At 36.8% G+C, this 12,535-nt stretch overlaps 1 protein-coding gene across 2 annotated transcripts in view; it reads right to left on the bottom strand.

The window, feature by feature from the left end:
• The window catches only part of PRKCE (protein kinase C epsilon), a 300,249-nt gene that overhangs the window by 101,545 nt on the left and 186,169 nt on the right, over positions 1 to 12,535 (bottom strand). For both annotated transcript variants that reach the window (XM_032985267.2, XM_032985266.2), the window contains exons 3-9: positions 12,352 to 12,511; positions 10,519 to 10,553; positions 9,034 to 9,119; positions 6,714 to 6,846; positions 3,725 to 3,867; positions 2,512 to 2,608; positions 494 to 708 (exon numbers count right to left, since the gene is read on the bottom strand). In XM_032985267.2, the coding sequence (XP_032841158.1) occupies positions 494 to 708; positions 2,512 to 2,608; positions 3,725 to 3,867; positions 6,714 to 6,846; positions 9,034 to 9,119; positions 10,519 to 10,553; positions 12,352 to 12,511 (869 nt within the window). The remainder of the gene's footprint in view (positions 1 to 493; positions 709 to 2,511; positions 2,609 to 3,724; positions 3,868 to 6,713; positions 6,847 to 9,033; positions 9,120 to 10,518; positions 10,554 to 12,351; positions 12,512 to 12,535) is intronic.

Raw genomic sequence — 12,535 nt, 5'->3', positions numbered from 1 at the left:
AAGTGGAAATGCTTGAGTTCTGCTTCCTCCAGCACTGAACACACCCACTGAGGAAAAACAAGCACACAAACTGTTCTGTGAAGTAAATATTCTGTGAAATGGGTTTTATCTAGAAAGAGAAAGAACTCCAAACTCCTCAGCATTATTCCTGGACTGATTTCTCCTGCTTGACCACAACTAGTTATCTTGTTGAACAGTATGTATGTAACTATGTATGTCTTTATTACCAATATCCTGCAATAGTGAAACATTGATATTTTGTTTCAGAAGGCTTAACCCTAGTTAAGGAAGTAAGCTAAATCACAGAAAATGCCAGGTGATCAGATGGCTGATATTCCTGATCTGTGGGATAAAAGCTGCTTTCACTCAATGGGTAAAGGAAACCCCTAGGGTGGAAGCACTTTTTAAATGTCACTATGAATAATTTTAAAGCACTAGAGTCAAAAAAACGCTGCATATCAGTTTAAAAAAAAAAAAAAAAAAAAGCAGTTACCTTGCCAAAGCTGCCTTTCCCCAATACTTTTATGAAGTTGAACTCTTCGAGGCCTATTCTCTTGGTCTGGGCCTGTTTGACCTCCCCATTTTCACCATTCTCTCCAGGTTTGTTAAGTTGATTGTCTGTTGATGTTGTAGCTGTTGCTCTGTGTTCTTCTCCCCGATTGTCAAATGATAATGCTTTCCTAATGTTGTTTTCCAGCTCTTTGATTTCTGTGGAAAAGTGAGAAAAAAGTGATCATTTTAACCAATCATTAGAAAAACAGCCTGTGTTAGTCTGTATCAGTTTTGGGAAGGGACATTCACCATCCTTGAATGCTGTATAAAGCATTCTCTGGTTAAGAATACATATTTAGCAAACTGCTTCTCCACCTTACAGTAATCAGCCAAGCCCCTGCTTTAACAGGAAGGGTGACCTTTTAAAGTGAACCTAAGAGAATGACATATCCAAAACTTGAAAGATAAGTCAGAATAGTAGCCAAATAGTTGTTTTAGTATTTTGGGTGTTCCTGTACCAGAGAGAAGTACTTTGTTTTGAATACCCCTATCTTCCTCTTCCTGCAGCACTTACTCATCTTCCTGCTTAAGTATTTTGGAGTTGTATCTTCAAAAGTTAAGAGGATAGTTGGGTGTCTCAGTCCTTGAAGTCAACATAACTGGAGCATCTTACTCAGCTCCAGCTGTTATCAGATGCCTGACAATAAAGTATTTGACCACTTCCTAATGCTACTTCAAGCAGCAATTGTGTAGACCTGCTAAATGATCCTGAAGGTTTCTCAGTGTTAAACAGAGTGAGTCCTGGTGAATAAAAGACTTCAGGGTCTACCTCAAGCTCTTGAATAGTACTTCTGCCTGACAGCCTTGGAAGCAACAACTTTACTGGACAGCTACAAAAGTGAAATTTAAGAGAGAATTTAGACAAATTCTTTGTTCTTATTTTAAGCAAAACATCAGATATTTAAAAAATATTATTTAACCAAAACACTGTCTGTGAAACCAAAAGGATGACATATTTAAATCAGTTCTGGACTCAGAGTTTTACAGTACTTATTACCATGGAGCTTTGGAAGCGTCTTCCCTAAAAATAAGGCTGAGAAATTTCTCAATTTTCAAAGAATGTGACACAAAAGTACCCGTCTTCCTATGTCTTAGTGTCCAGATTTTTCACTTATCAGTTTATGCACATGATAGTACACAAGATACCTCACAGACTTCTGATTTTTAAAAACAACAATCAGATCAGATTCAAAAAGTGCTGCTGACATACGGATTCTGTCAATCAGGCTATTCAGCTCAATGAAATCAGGTCATATCAGCAAAGATTAAAATATTTGTCTCCAAAACTATACATGAAAGGAAACATAGTTTTCTGAAGCCTCTACAGACCACACAGACACACTAGCACAGTCTAACTGGACAGAAGCTGTGGCTGCCCCCTCCCTGGAAGGGTTCAAGGCCAGGTTGGACGGGGCTTTGAGCAACCTGGTCCGGTAGAAGGTGTCCATGCCCATGGCAGGGGGGCTGAAACTAGATGATCTTTAAGGTTCCTTCCAACCCAAACCAGTCTATGATTCCATGACTATCACAAATTTTCAACATGAATTGCAAGGAGGCAATTTAATCTCAAAAATTCATTAACAGATAGAGGCCTTTCAGATAAATAAAGGTGATCTCAAGTTCTGTGGTACTCTTTAAAATATTCTTATTCTTACAATATAACGTATAGCGTCCTTACATAAAGGTATTTGATTAGGTAAGGACACACCTAGTAACTTAGTACTTTAAGATGACTGTTTTATAATTTTCCCTTTAAAAGCCACTTAATTTCACAGATTTAAACAAAATGAGAAGCAGGCCGTTTTTTGCAGTTCATAACTAAGGGCTTCATTTTCTGGTGGTAAATACTTTGTTGATTTATTTCTACAGAGGCTGAGCCTGATAGCTTTTTTATTCCTCATAAAGGAGGAAAATATGTGACAATATGTATCAATTAGGAAATAAAAAGAGATGTTCAACCTTGATCGCATGGAGAAGTTGGTGCTGACTTTGACCTATCTTCTTCTGATGATGTGCTTCCAGGAACCGGTTGTTGAGTCTCTGCACCTGCAATTAGCTAAGAACAATTCCGAAAGTGCTACTCAGCTATGAGGTCCCCCTGTGCCAAGAGGAAATTTAATTTAACAACATTAATTCACAAGTGGAAGTATGAAGGAAAGTGAAGATGCTCTACCCCTATAGAGTCTCTGTGGCAACATCAAATGGAGACCATAATATAAACTGAGAAAGAAACAACAATTTAAAGAAAAATAGGTTCTTAAGATGAAATAAATGTAATACACATACCCAGTGAGAGAGAATGTTTTGAATAGCTATCACGAGTCTCTCTGTAGAAATTTATCCAATAAATACATTTAACTACAAGTATAAAGCACTGCAAACTAACTCAGGTCGTAACAACATGACAACATCTTTTCCCAGGAGTCACAGATCACTTAATTTATTCCTGAGTTTTCTACGTTTTGGTAACATTTTAAAACAGTGTACATGGGATCCAAGTGTGCAATAACCAGGAAAATTAATGGAACCAAATGTCAATGTTTTAAGAAATTATGATAAAAATTGCCTATTGCTGTGAGAAAAACGGGTCTGTTGTCACAATCATGCAAACAGAGATAGAAAATACAGCCAAATTCTGATCTAGCATCCATATTATCAATCCAGAATAACTCCATCAACTTTGGATGTACTTGGGATGACCTATGCTTTTTATTTGTAGAACACCTAGTTCTTTCTCTAACAGTAATCATAACTCTGGAACCACCATCTCGCAAACAGCTCCTCTTCCTGAGAATCAGCACATTGCTCATTTATCAATTATCTGATTCCAATTCTGAGCTAAAGAGACATTCGTGTTTTTACGAACTGTTGTGTCAGACAATGCCTGTTTGTCAAATCTCCTTCCTCAAAATTAAGAAGGGGAAATCCTTTCAGACTCTCTACAGACTCCAGATTTGCAAAATTGTACCAGGTCAAAGTAAATTTCATTAAAAAATTCAGAGTAAGTGATTTGCACTTATAAAACAAAAGCCAAAGTCTTATTTCTGTAATGACTTAAAAAAAAATTATTGTGCAAGACGAGTGGGATTGAACCCCAACTAGTAAAGTTACAATACAGCCATACTTATCTGATCTTTAAATGTGACACTACATTTTACTATGTAGAAGTTACCTTTTTCCTCCTCTGCCCACTATTAGTGATCTTATCTGGAGTGACTCCAAGATCTGCAAGAACTTTAGCTATGCCTCTAGCATCCACTCCACAGTTTGGTGCCACATTTGTTTCACAGCGTCGATGTACATTCATCTTGCAAACTGCAATGAAATGTAAAGTAATAGAGTAAATTAAATAGTACTTTGGCATGCATTTGTCTTACTGAAACCAGAACTTATTGGATCTAACAATAACCTTTTCAAATAAATATAATTTCAGTAGAAAAATACTCAGCTGGATTTGCAGTGACACTTCAATGCTAATATAAAACCATCAACCTGGTTATCATCCTTCTGCTATTATAATGTAGAATGGTGTTTTCACAGAGCACCCAGGAACAATGAAAAAATCTAACGATCCTGTAAATCTTAAATAGAATTTGAATTAGAAGAGTCCTTCAGAGCTTGGATTTTAGCAGTCCACTTCTGCTCTCAAACTGAGAGCACAACATTAGTTCCTCATGTATTATTGCTTCTTACTCTGTTTTCCTCAAGTAGATTAATTCCTAGTGTAGACAGGCATAAAACCAACAGTGTTTTAAGTTTTAATAAAAGTCTTTGGCACTGTTAGACACTCTCTTTCTTTAGATAGCAATCCATTTACTAAGCTCTTTCTCTTAAATACCATGTCCTGAAATTAACATACTAGTAAAAGGAAGAAAAGGTTACATTGTTTCCAGGTTATGGGGTAGGGGGCAGAACATAGCTCCATTAAAAATAGCATAGCATGGATATGTTAGGACCAGATGACATATTTTATCTTAGACTTCACTGCCCTCTTGTGGAGAAAGGCACAGAGAACAAAACTGCAAGTGTAATCGAATACTAGATTAACGTTCAATTGCTCAAATTGCACTTCATTACTTTTTAGAGAAAGAAAAATTGTCAAAAAAAAAATGTATTTATAAAGCTGGACTTCATTATATTGTTCATCAACAATGCTTCCACTGTATAAGCCCAAAATAAACAAACCACATTTGTCTCTGGGACAATACACAGGCACTGTATCTGCGTCGGTAACCATGTGCTTCAGAAAGCAGGTACCTTTCCTTTTTGAGTATGTTTCAGCTCACAAGAGCAAAAAGAATTTGCTGTGCATGGTATTTTCAGTGCATGTATATTTGGTGACAAAAGCTTGGTGGCAAGTGAAATGTTTGACCTATGAACGAACCATAACAGTGGACACTGGGGAACTGAACAGCTTGAAATAAATTAAGCAGGAAGATTTTGTACAGTTCAACTTCATGAACCTATTTTGTAAAAAGAAGCACAGGAATAAACAGTGAAAAAACAGAAGAACAATAAAACCTTTGAACACACTTTTCATGGTGTTAATAACAACACTGGGCAAGCAAGTGCATGTCTGAAGAAGGAAGAATTGTTTGAGACAAAGAAAGCACAGAAAAAAATGACATTTCCATCTCAGGTGAGCTTTAGATTTCATGCAGACAATACTGTATTTTTATAGGCACTAATTTTACGAACATGGAGAAAGCAACATAGATCCTCTGAACTATTGTTTCTATGCATCTGCTACACAGTAAATGCACACATATGAGAAGCAACATTATATTCTACAGTTAAGAGCAAATGAACCACTATGGTATCTGAGAAAGAATATGAAAGTGACCTAATATATTCATAGATAAGTAGAGTGATACTATAGCTCTGATTAAAAATCAGAGAAAACAAAATCGGGTTTAATTGAAAAATCTTGTTTGAACATATCTCTACCATAATTAAGGTAGCATTTGAACAAAATCTTCAATAGTAGCAAAGTAACAGTATTTAGCATTTTATCACTGCTCACTAGCTAGAATCAGAAGGGAATGTTGAACTTCAGAATGCTCTCACTGTGTATCACAGCCACGAAAGAAATTTCTTCTTTCCCTTGCTGCTCAGCAGTTTGACACGAAACATTAGGTCTGACCTTCACCTATAGCTATGTCTCTTCTTAAATACTTCTAAGGATATATTTCATAGATTACATGTTTATACATATATGTATGACTCCATGTTTCTGCAGCTGAGAAATGTACATAATGTGATTTTTGTATTTATGAAGATGGCCCTACCCATTTGTAAAGCTGTAACAAAATGAAAAATGCTTATAATTCCATTAGGTACCACTTTCTACGAATCAGGCAATCTTCATTACATCATCCGTATCAACTCACTAATTGAAGTATTTTATTTACTTTTTCTAAAATATCATTTTGCGTTGCAAGTGTTTGTACTGTTTTCTCCTCCTTTTAGAATATACAGATATGCTTGAAACGAGGAGGTATGGAACCAACCATTTCTGTTATTCAGCTAAAATGACATCAATGCACCTTCCAGCAGTAACTTCATATAGAGTTACTGTACAGAGTACACAGTCCCTAAGCTGCAGAACACAATGAATCCTTTATTTTCTGGAACAGAGGGGCTAGGCAGCCCATCACAAAGGATGAATTAGCTAGATGTCAGAATACCTCATCTTCTGGATATTGTCACACAGGACTGCTTCTGCCTAGCCTAGCCAATATATAATACTAACTTTTGAAGATGATAGTAAGGGGAAAAGTAGCTGGAATAATGATATTTAAAAAGTTTAACAACCATCACCACTAACCTGAAAACACAAAAGGCATATAAGCTGAAGGGATGTAAATTCTCATGCTGCTAGTTTTCTGTCAACTATTGATTACCTATGTGACAATAAACCTACACAGCAGCAAGTGCAAAAGGTCTGCACCTCTGTCCTCTGCACCTGTCATTGACTGGTGTTGTAGACAGGGTACAGGACCATTTTCTAACCACGATGGCAATCCTTACAGCAGTTCACTATTTACTTCCTATTCATTTCTGTACGTGCTGGAGAAGACAGAATAACTTGAAGTCTTTCCAAGTCTACAAGTCACTCACAAAAAAAAAAAAAAGAAAAGCTCTGAAGTGTTAATCCTTACCTTTGCATTGTAAACCTTGTCTTAAAAGACCCCAGAGCAATGAACCACAGTGGTCACAGAAGGTGGGCACTTTGTAATTGTGAATGCTGAACTTGTGAGGCATGTTGACACTGAAACGTTGGGATCCCACTTGCTGAAAAAGGAGAGTACAGCATATTTAATTCTAATTAATTTCTTTATAATCAGTGTATGTTGAGGCCCTGTTCTGTTTTGAAACCACACAGAATTCAAACAAGATGAAATAGGTATGTGCTCAGATGATGATCACTGCATTAGATATACTCCAGCTCCAGAATTATCCTCACTACTTTATTTGGGAAAAAGAGGGGGAAGGGCTGCTGTTGTCCGAGAGATAAAGACTAAAGTCTACTTCCTGATACTTCTGGCAACAACAAATACTTAGCTATCAGGAAAGATCTCTTAGTGTGGAAGGCAAGGAAGTCACTCCCAATTGTTTTAGGAGCAGGAGGCCAAACTAATACAAGAGTAAGAAAAAGAAATATATTACAATCCCTTTACCTTTTCATATCCCAGACTTCTTTAGATTATGATAATGACAATGATAAATTGTTGTGCTCAAGGACTCCAAGGTATGATTACTTACTAATTAAAGGATACCATTGATAAGTTTTTATAGTGGCCACTGCAGAGCAGGAGATTTATTTCAATGTTTTTCCTTCCCTTTCCTATTACCGCTGGCTTCTCTCCAGTGATCTAGTACCCCTTCTAAACAATGAGAGCATTGTATCACCAAAACATGCAAGTCTCCACCAGTCTGGAGCCTGGGAATATAAATCTACACAAGATTTTGTATCTTCCTGTGAGTACTATGCAAAACCAGCACTAGCCACACACAGTCCTTTATCACAATCCTATGCACAGGATCAAGTTTCGGATGTAAAATACTGGTTGTGAACCAGATATAAAAGAATGCTTCCAGTATGAAAAATGGCAGTGAATTGCACAGGAAGAATGAGATCAGTTATTGACTTGGTCAAATTCACTTCAAAGTTGAAAGAGTGGCTTAAAACCATCATTACATACAACTCTGACTTGTAATTTTAATTTAGGCTTTTTCAAGGATATAAATGTAGGTTTTTAACAAATAAAACTAAGAAATGTACTTTTCCTGTGTGGCCAAGGAACTGGGCTCACCCGTAGACTACCTCACCTAATCCTATGGTGAAAGACAGTAGGCCCTTGCTGTTGCACAAAACAGAACAGGACAGTGAGAATAAGCTTTTCTGTTAAAACACAAACAAAAAACTTCTTTATAAGGTAACGCATTCACTGATTACAGTTGAGGGTTACAACTGTGTTAAAAAAAAAAAACAGAAATCCCACCTTCCTCCCCAACTGTCCCCTATCAACCTAGCCATAAAAGGATACCCCAAAGCAGAAGAGTCTAAGGGAGCTGAATACTACAGCAGCCACACTGCTCCCTGGTGTATGACCGTTCGCAGAAATTAACATTAATTCTCTAACCAAGCCTAGAAGGGCCATCTTAGCTGAGAGAGACCATCAACCCAAGTGAAAGATTGCTTTGTTTTCTCTTCTGATCCAGAGCTGAATGTGCTGTTGGCAGGTATATTTACCTCCCTGACAGTATAGTTCTGAAGGCAGGTAATTTCATCTTGAGGTGATGTCTTCACTTATTTAAATGCATGTTAACATAAAGTACATATTGTGTTAATTAAATTAATATACAGAAGCTTGCTAGAGGCAGGGAGTGATTATGCTGGAAAACCTGTTAGCTGTTCAGTATCTTGTGTTATCACCACTGTCTTACACAATATCCACGGGTCTTCCTCAACACGTAGATGGTTTTTGTTCACATTTTGACAGTTTGGATGCAGTCTTTGTTGAGGTGAGACTTTGCAAGCGAATTCTGGGCTGTCTTTTATGTTGATGCAAAATATCGAAGCATAATGCCTATCCTATCAGCTGCTAATCACTCAGCCACATAAAATGCAGTTAAGGGATAAAGGGTCCCAGCCTGCTTTTTTTGAACTAAAATAAGAAAACTCATATTAACACAGAAATGGAGAATGTTAAAAATGAAAAGGAGTGGAAAGAGCTCACTGGGTATTTTAAGCATTCAGATGTCATAAAAAGTTTACTAATTAGAAATAAATTGCAGTATAATAATTCCCAGGTAACTTCTATGGTAATCTGCCATTCCAAAGTAAATGTTACGTCACAGGATGACCAGAAGGGCAGAAAAAAGTCTGTAACATTTATTGATTAAACAAAGGAGATGACACTACTTTGAACAGATAAAAGACAGTTTTATATAGAAATTTATTTTACAAGCATTTACCTCATCGTGAGTTTCCTGTTTTTTTAAGCCAGCGCACTTTGTTATTATAAGTTCATGGCATCTCTTGTGGACTACACAAGTGCAAACTATAAATGAAAAACAGATAAAAGAATAATTTTTCATTAAAATTGATTTGAAAAGCAAAAGACTGGTCTCAGAAGACTAGAAATGCTGGGACTTGAAAGGCTGCAAGTGGCTGGTGACTTTCTGAGTCCTATGCAGTAAGTCTGGCTTACAAAGGCAGAAGATAGTGGGCTTTCAAGAGACCAAAGAATTTTAAGAGAACTAAAGCATATATGCCAAAATCTCAGTACGTAAAATTATAAATTACCTTCTTAAATATTAACCATAATTTTTCTCAATTTTTACATATTTGATTTCTTTGTCTGATAAAGTCCACGATCTCCACATTATATGAGACACAATGACAAAACCAATTCCTGTCTGAAGAGCTTCCAGAGGAAAAGAGACATAAAGATAACTCACTTTAAAAATCAAAGAACAGAAAAAACAAAGTTGAACATTCTTTCTGTAACACATTATCATAAGTTGATAACAGTAAAAGGTTTCAGGAGGCAAAAATGCTCAGTCAATATTCATACTGACTACTTAATCAATGAATAACATTTGCAGATATGAAAGATAAGATTAAAAATTACAAGGTCTATCGTACTGTAGGATTCAAGGTCATTAAGTGAAGAAAAAACCTTCAGAGTGAAATAATGAATTTCATTTTCTTCTAGCTTTGGTCATTCTTGTAAGAAAAAAAAAAAATCAGAACTCAAGGAACCTCTGCTATATGTTAATATAGTAATTCTTATTATAGTGTGTAAAACCGTTATCTGCATTTATTTATTTACAAGGAGATTTCATCAAGTCTTTTGTAACTGAACAATCATGACTAACTTGATTATTTCTATTTGTCAGATGGGAATTAAGTAGAAAAATATCATCACAAGAGGTGACTGCATAAAAATTTAAGAGTACAAAAAACTGAGTTGGAAAATGGAGTTGAAAATGAAGCACTTCTGCAGTCTTTGTTATAACTGCCTCTAAGGATGACCTCTGTAATTATCTCATCTATTTAATTACAGTCTTTGCAATTACCTGGCATTTTTAAACAAAGAATCTTTGCAGAATAAAGAATTCACAATTTTAAAATGCAAGAAGTGAAAAATGAAGAAGCCAACATCCACAGATAAGCCCCTCTAGTTGGATGTGCAGCAAAAGATACCTAGGATCTTCTGTTCAGTGACGTTAACTATGCCCCTACTTCATATATGACGCCTAAAACCAGCAGTTTTGAAAAATCTTACTGTGACTTGCTGTAAAGATTGCATCTTTGGTCAGACAAACTTTTTCTGATCATCTTGTGCTAAATTCTTGGCACTGTACATATACAATGCCTGATAAGAATATCTTATTATTTATATATTATAATGTAATACGTATATTCAGACTGTCCCCCTGTAGATTTTCTCTTACCTTGACATTGGTATCCCTGTTTTCCTATTACACCCCTGGAAACAAAACAGTGCTTTAGAAAATGAAGAATACATATTTTTAAAAATAAAAAAACATTTTTTCCTCTTTATTGGACATGCACAAGTTTGAAAGAATAGTTTCTTATAACCAATAATCTGATAACTGTATGCGTAGAGTGAGATCAGTTCAAAGTAGGAACCACATTTCAGCTACTAAATAGGTAACAGGTAGGACAATAGGCAATGAAGGGAGTCAGAAATAAAGACACATTTCATATAATAAAATAGGCAAAGCCAAGGGGTACTGTCTTAGTTTGGGCTGAAATAGAGTTAATATTCCTTTTCAGGGACTAGATGAGTGCTGTGTTTTGGATTTAGCTTTGGGTTTGGTATGGGAAAAATGCTGATAGCACACTGGTGTTTTCAGCTGCTGCCGAGACTTCAAGGACTCTCCGAGTCCCCATGTCCTGCCCGTGCGCAAGGGCACAGGGAGCAGGGAGGGAGCACGGCCACAGCACCTGACCCTAACTGGCCAGTGAAATATTCCATATCATGGCATGTCATGCTCACTATATAGAGGAGGGGTGGTTGGGAAGGAGCTCTCTCTCTCTCTCTCTCTCTCTCGCTTCCAGGATTGCGATTGTGGGACCTTGGTATCTCGGGGTCGCTGCCCGGGAACGGGCTGGGGATTGGTCAGCGGGTGGTGAGCAATTACGCTGTACATTGCCTGTTTATATATTTCTTTTTGTTTTCCCCCCATCATCATTATTATTCTCGTTTTATTGCCATTATTAAACTGTTCTTATCTCAGCCTGGGAGTCTCCCTTCACCCCTCTAATCCCCTCCCCCATTCCCAGGTGGGGAGGGGGAAGGGAGGGGGATTAGCTGCAGTGGTTGGTTGCCGATCAGGCCCAAACCACAACAAGTACATAGACAGGGAAGCCACAAGCTGGTAAAACAGTCATCAAGCAGGCCTCTAAATAGACAAAAGATTGCATTTGCCAATATTGTTGCTGGAAATCATCTTAGCTAACATAAATCCTAACCTGCAGACATTTCTTAGAGTAATGTAGTTGAGCTCATGTACAATTCACATCATTTCACGTTAAGAAAGACTGATTCATTACACACTCTTAGGAAATACTAATTCTGGATCACATCAGATCTTATGTGTATTAAGGTACAAATCAGTATCTCTAGGTAACTTTAGAAAACTTCAACCGAATTGCTGAAAAATAACTGAAAAGTGAATGTCTCCATCGCTCTTCCTTATCTGAAAACTGTGAGATCTCAAAACTAAGGTAAATAATTTCTGAAAGGGAGTTCTTAACATACATTGTAATAATAAAGACCCTGTGCACTGAGCACTCAAACCCCTGGATCATTATAAGTCTAATATTCACATGGTTCATTAACTTCAGTAGGATACATAGGAGCTTGTCATCTCCTAGGAGGTAGATGGCAATACTTAAGAACCTAATGAAGAATTAATCTATCTTGACAAAATGTAAAGGTCTAATATTAGGTCTAATCTACACTTAGGCAGTGACAGAACACTAGATTGGTTGTTTACTTAGAAATTATAGTGTGTACTAGACAGGAAAAGATTAAACTGTGGCTCAGAGGAGAAAAAACACAAATACGATAAATTCTAACGTTTGTAATAGAAGTTTAACAGTCTCCTATTATCATCTACAAAACTGAAGACATCTTAATATTAAAATCCATAGGAAAAGAACTACTACTCTGACATTTATACTTCAGTAAAACATGAAGGTATGTTAATTCCTCAAATCAAAGTTGCAAAGAAAGCAAAGTCAAAGTTGCTTCATACCATATGAAATCTCTGCAGTGCGAACAATAGGTTGGTTGTCTAAGATAGGTGGCCATAAACTTGTGTCCATTAACCTGATGTACTCTGCGTCGTACAGCACCCTGTCGCTTTCTGGGGCGCATACGTTCCCGAAACACACGTTCTTCATTGTCTTTGGGTGCTGAAACAGAGGAAAAAACAATGA

This window comes from Tyto alba, unplaced genomic scaffold, assembly GCF_018691265.1.
Source record: "Tyto alba isolate M040663 unplaced genomic scaffold, T.alba_DEE_v4.0 Super-Scaffold_16, whole genome shotgun sequence".
Classification (NCBI taxonomy): domain Eukaryota; kingdom Metazoa; phylum Chordata; class Aves; order Strigiformes; family Tytonidae; genus Tyto; species Tyto alba.
This window is presented reverse-complemented; position numbering and strand designations above follow the sequence as displayed.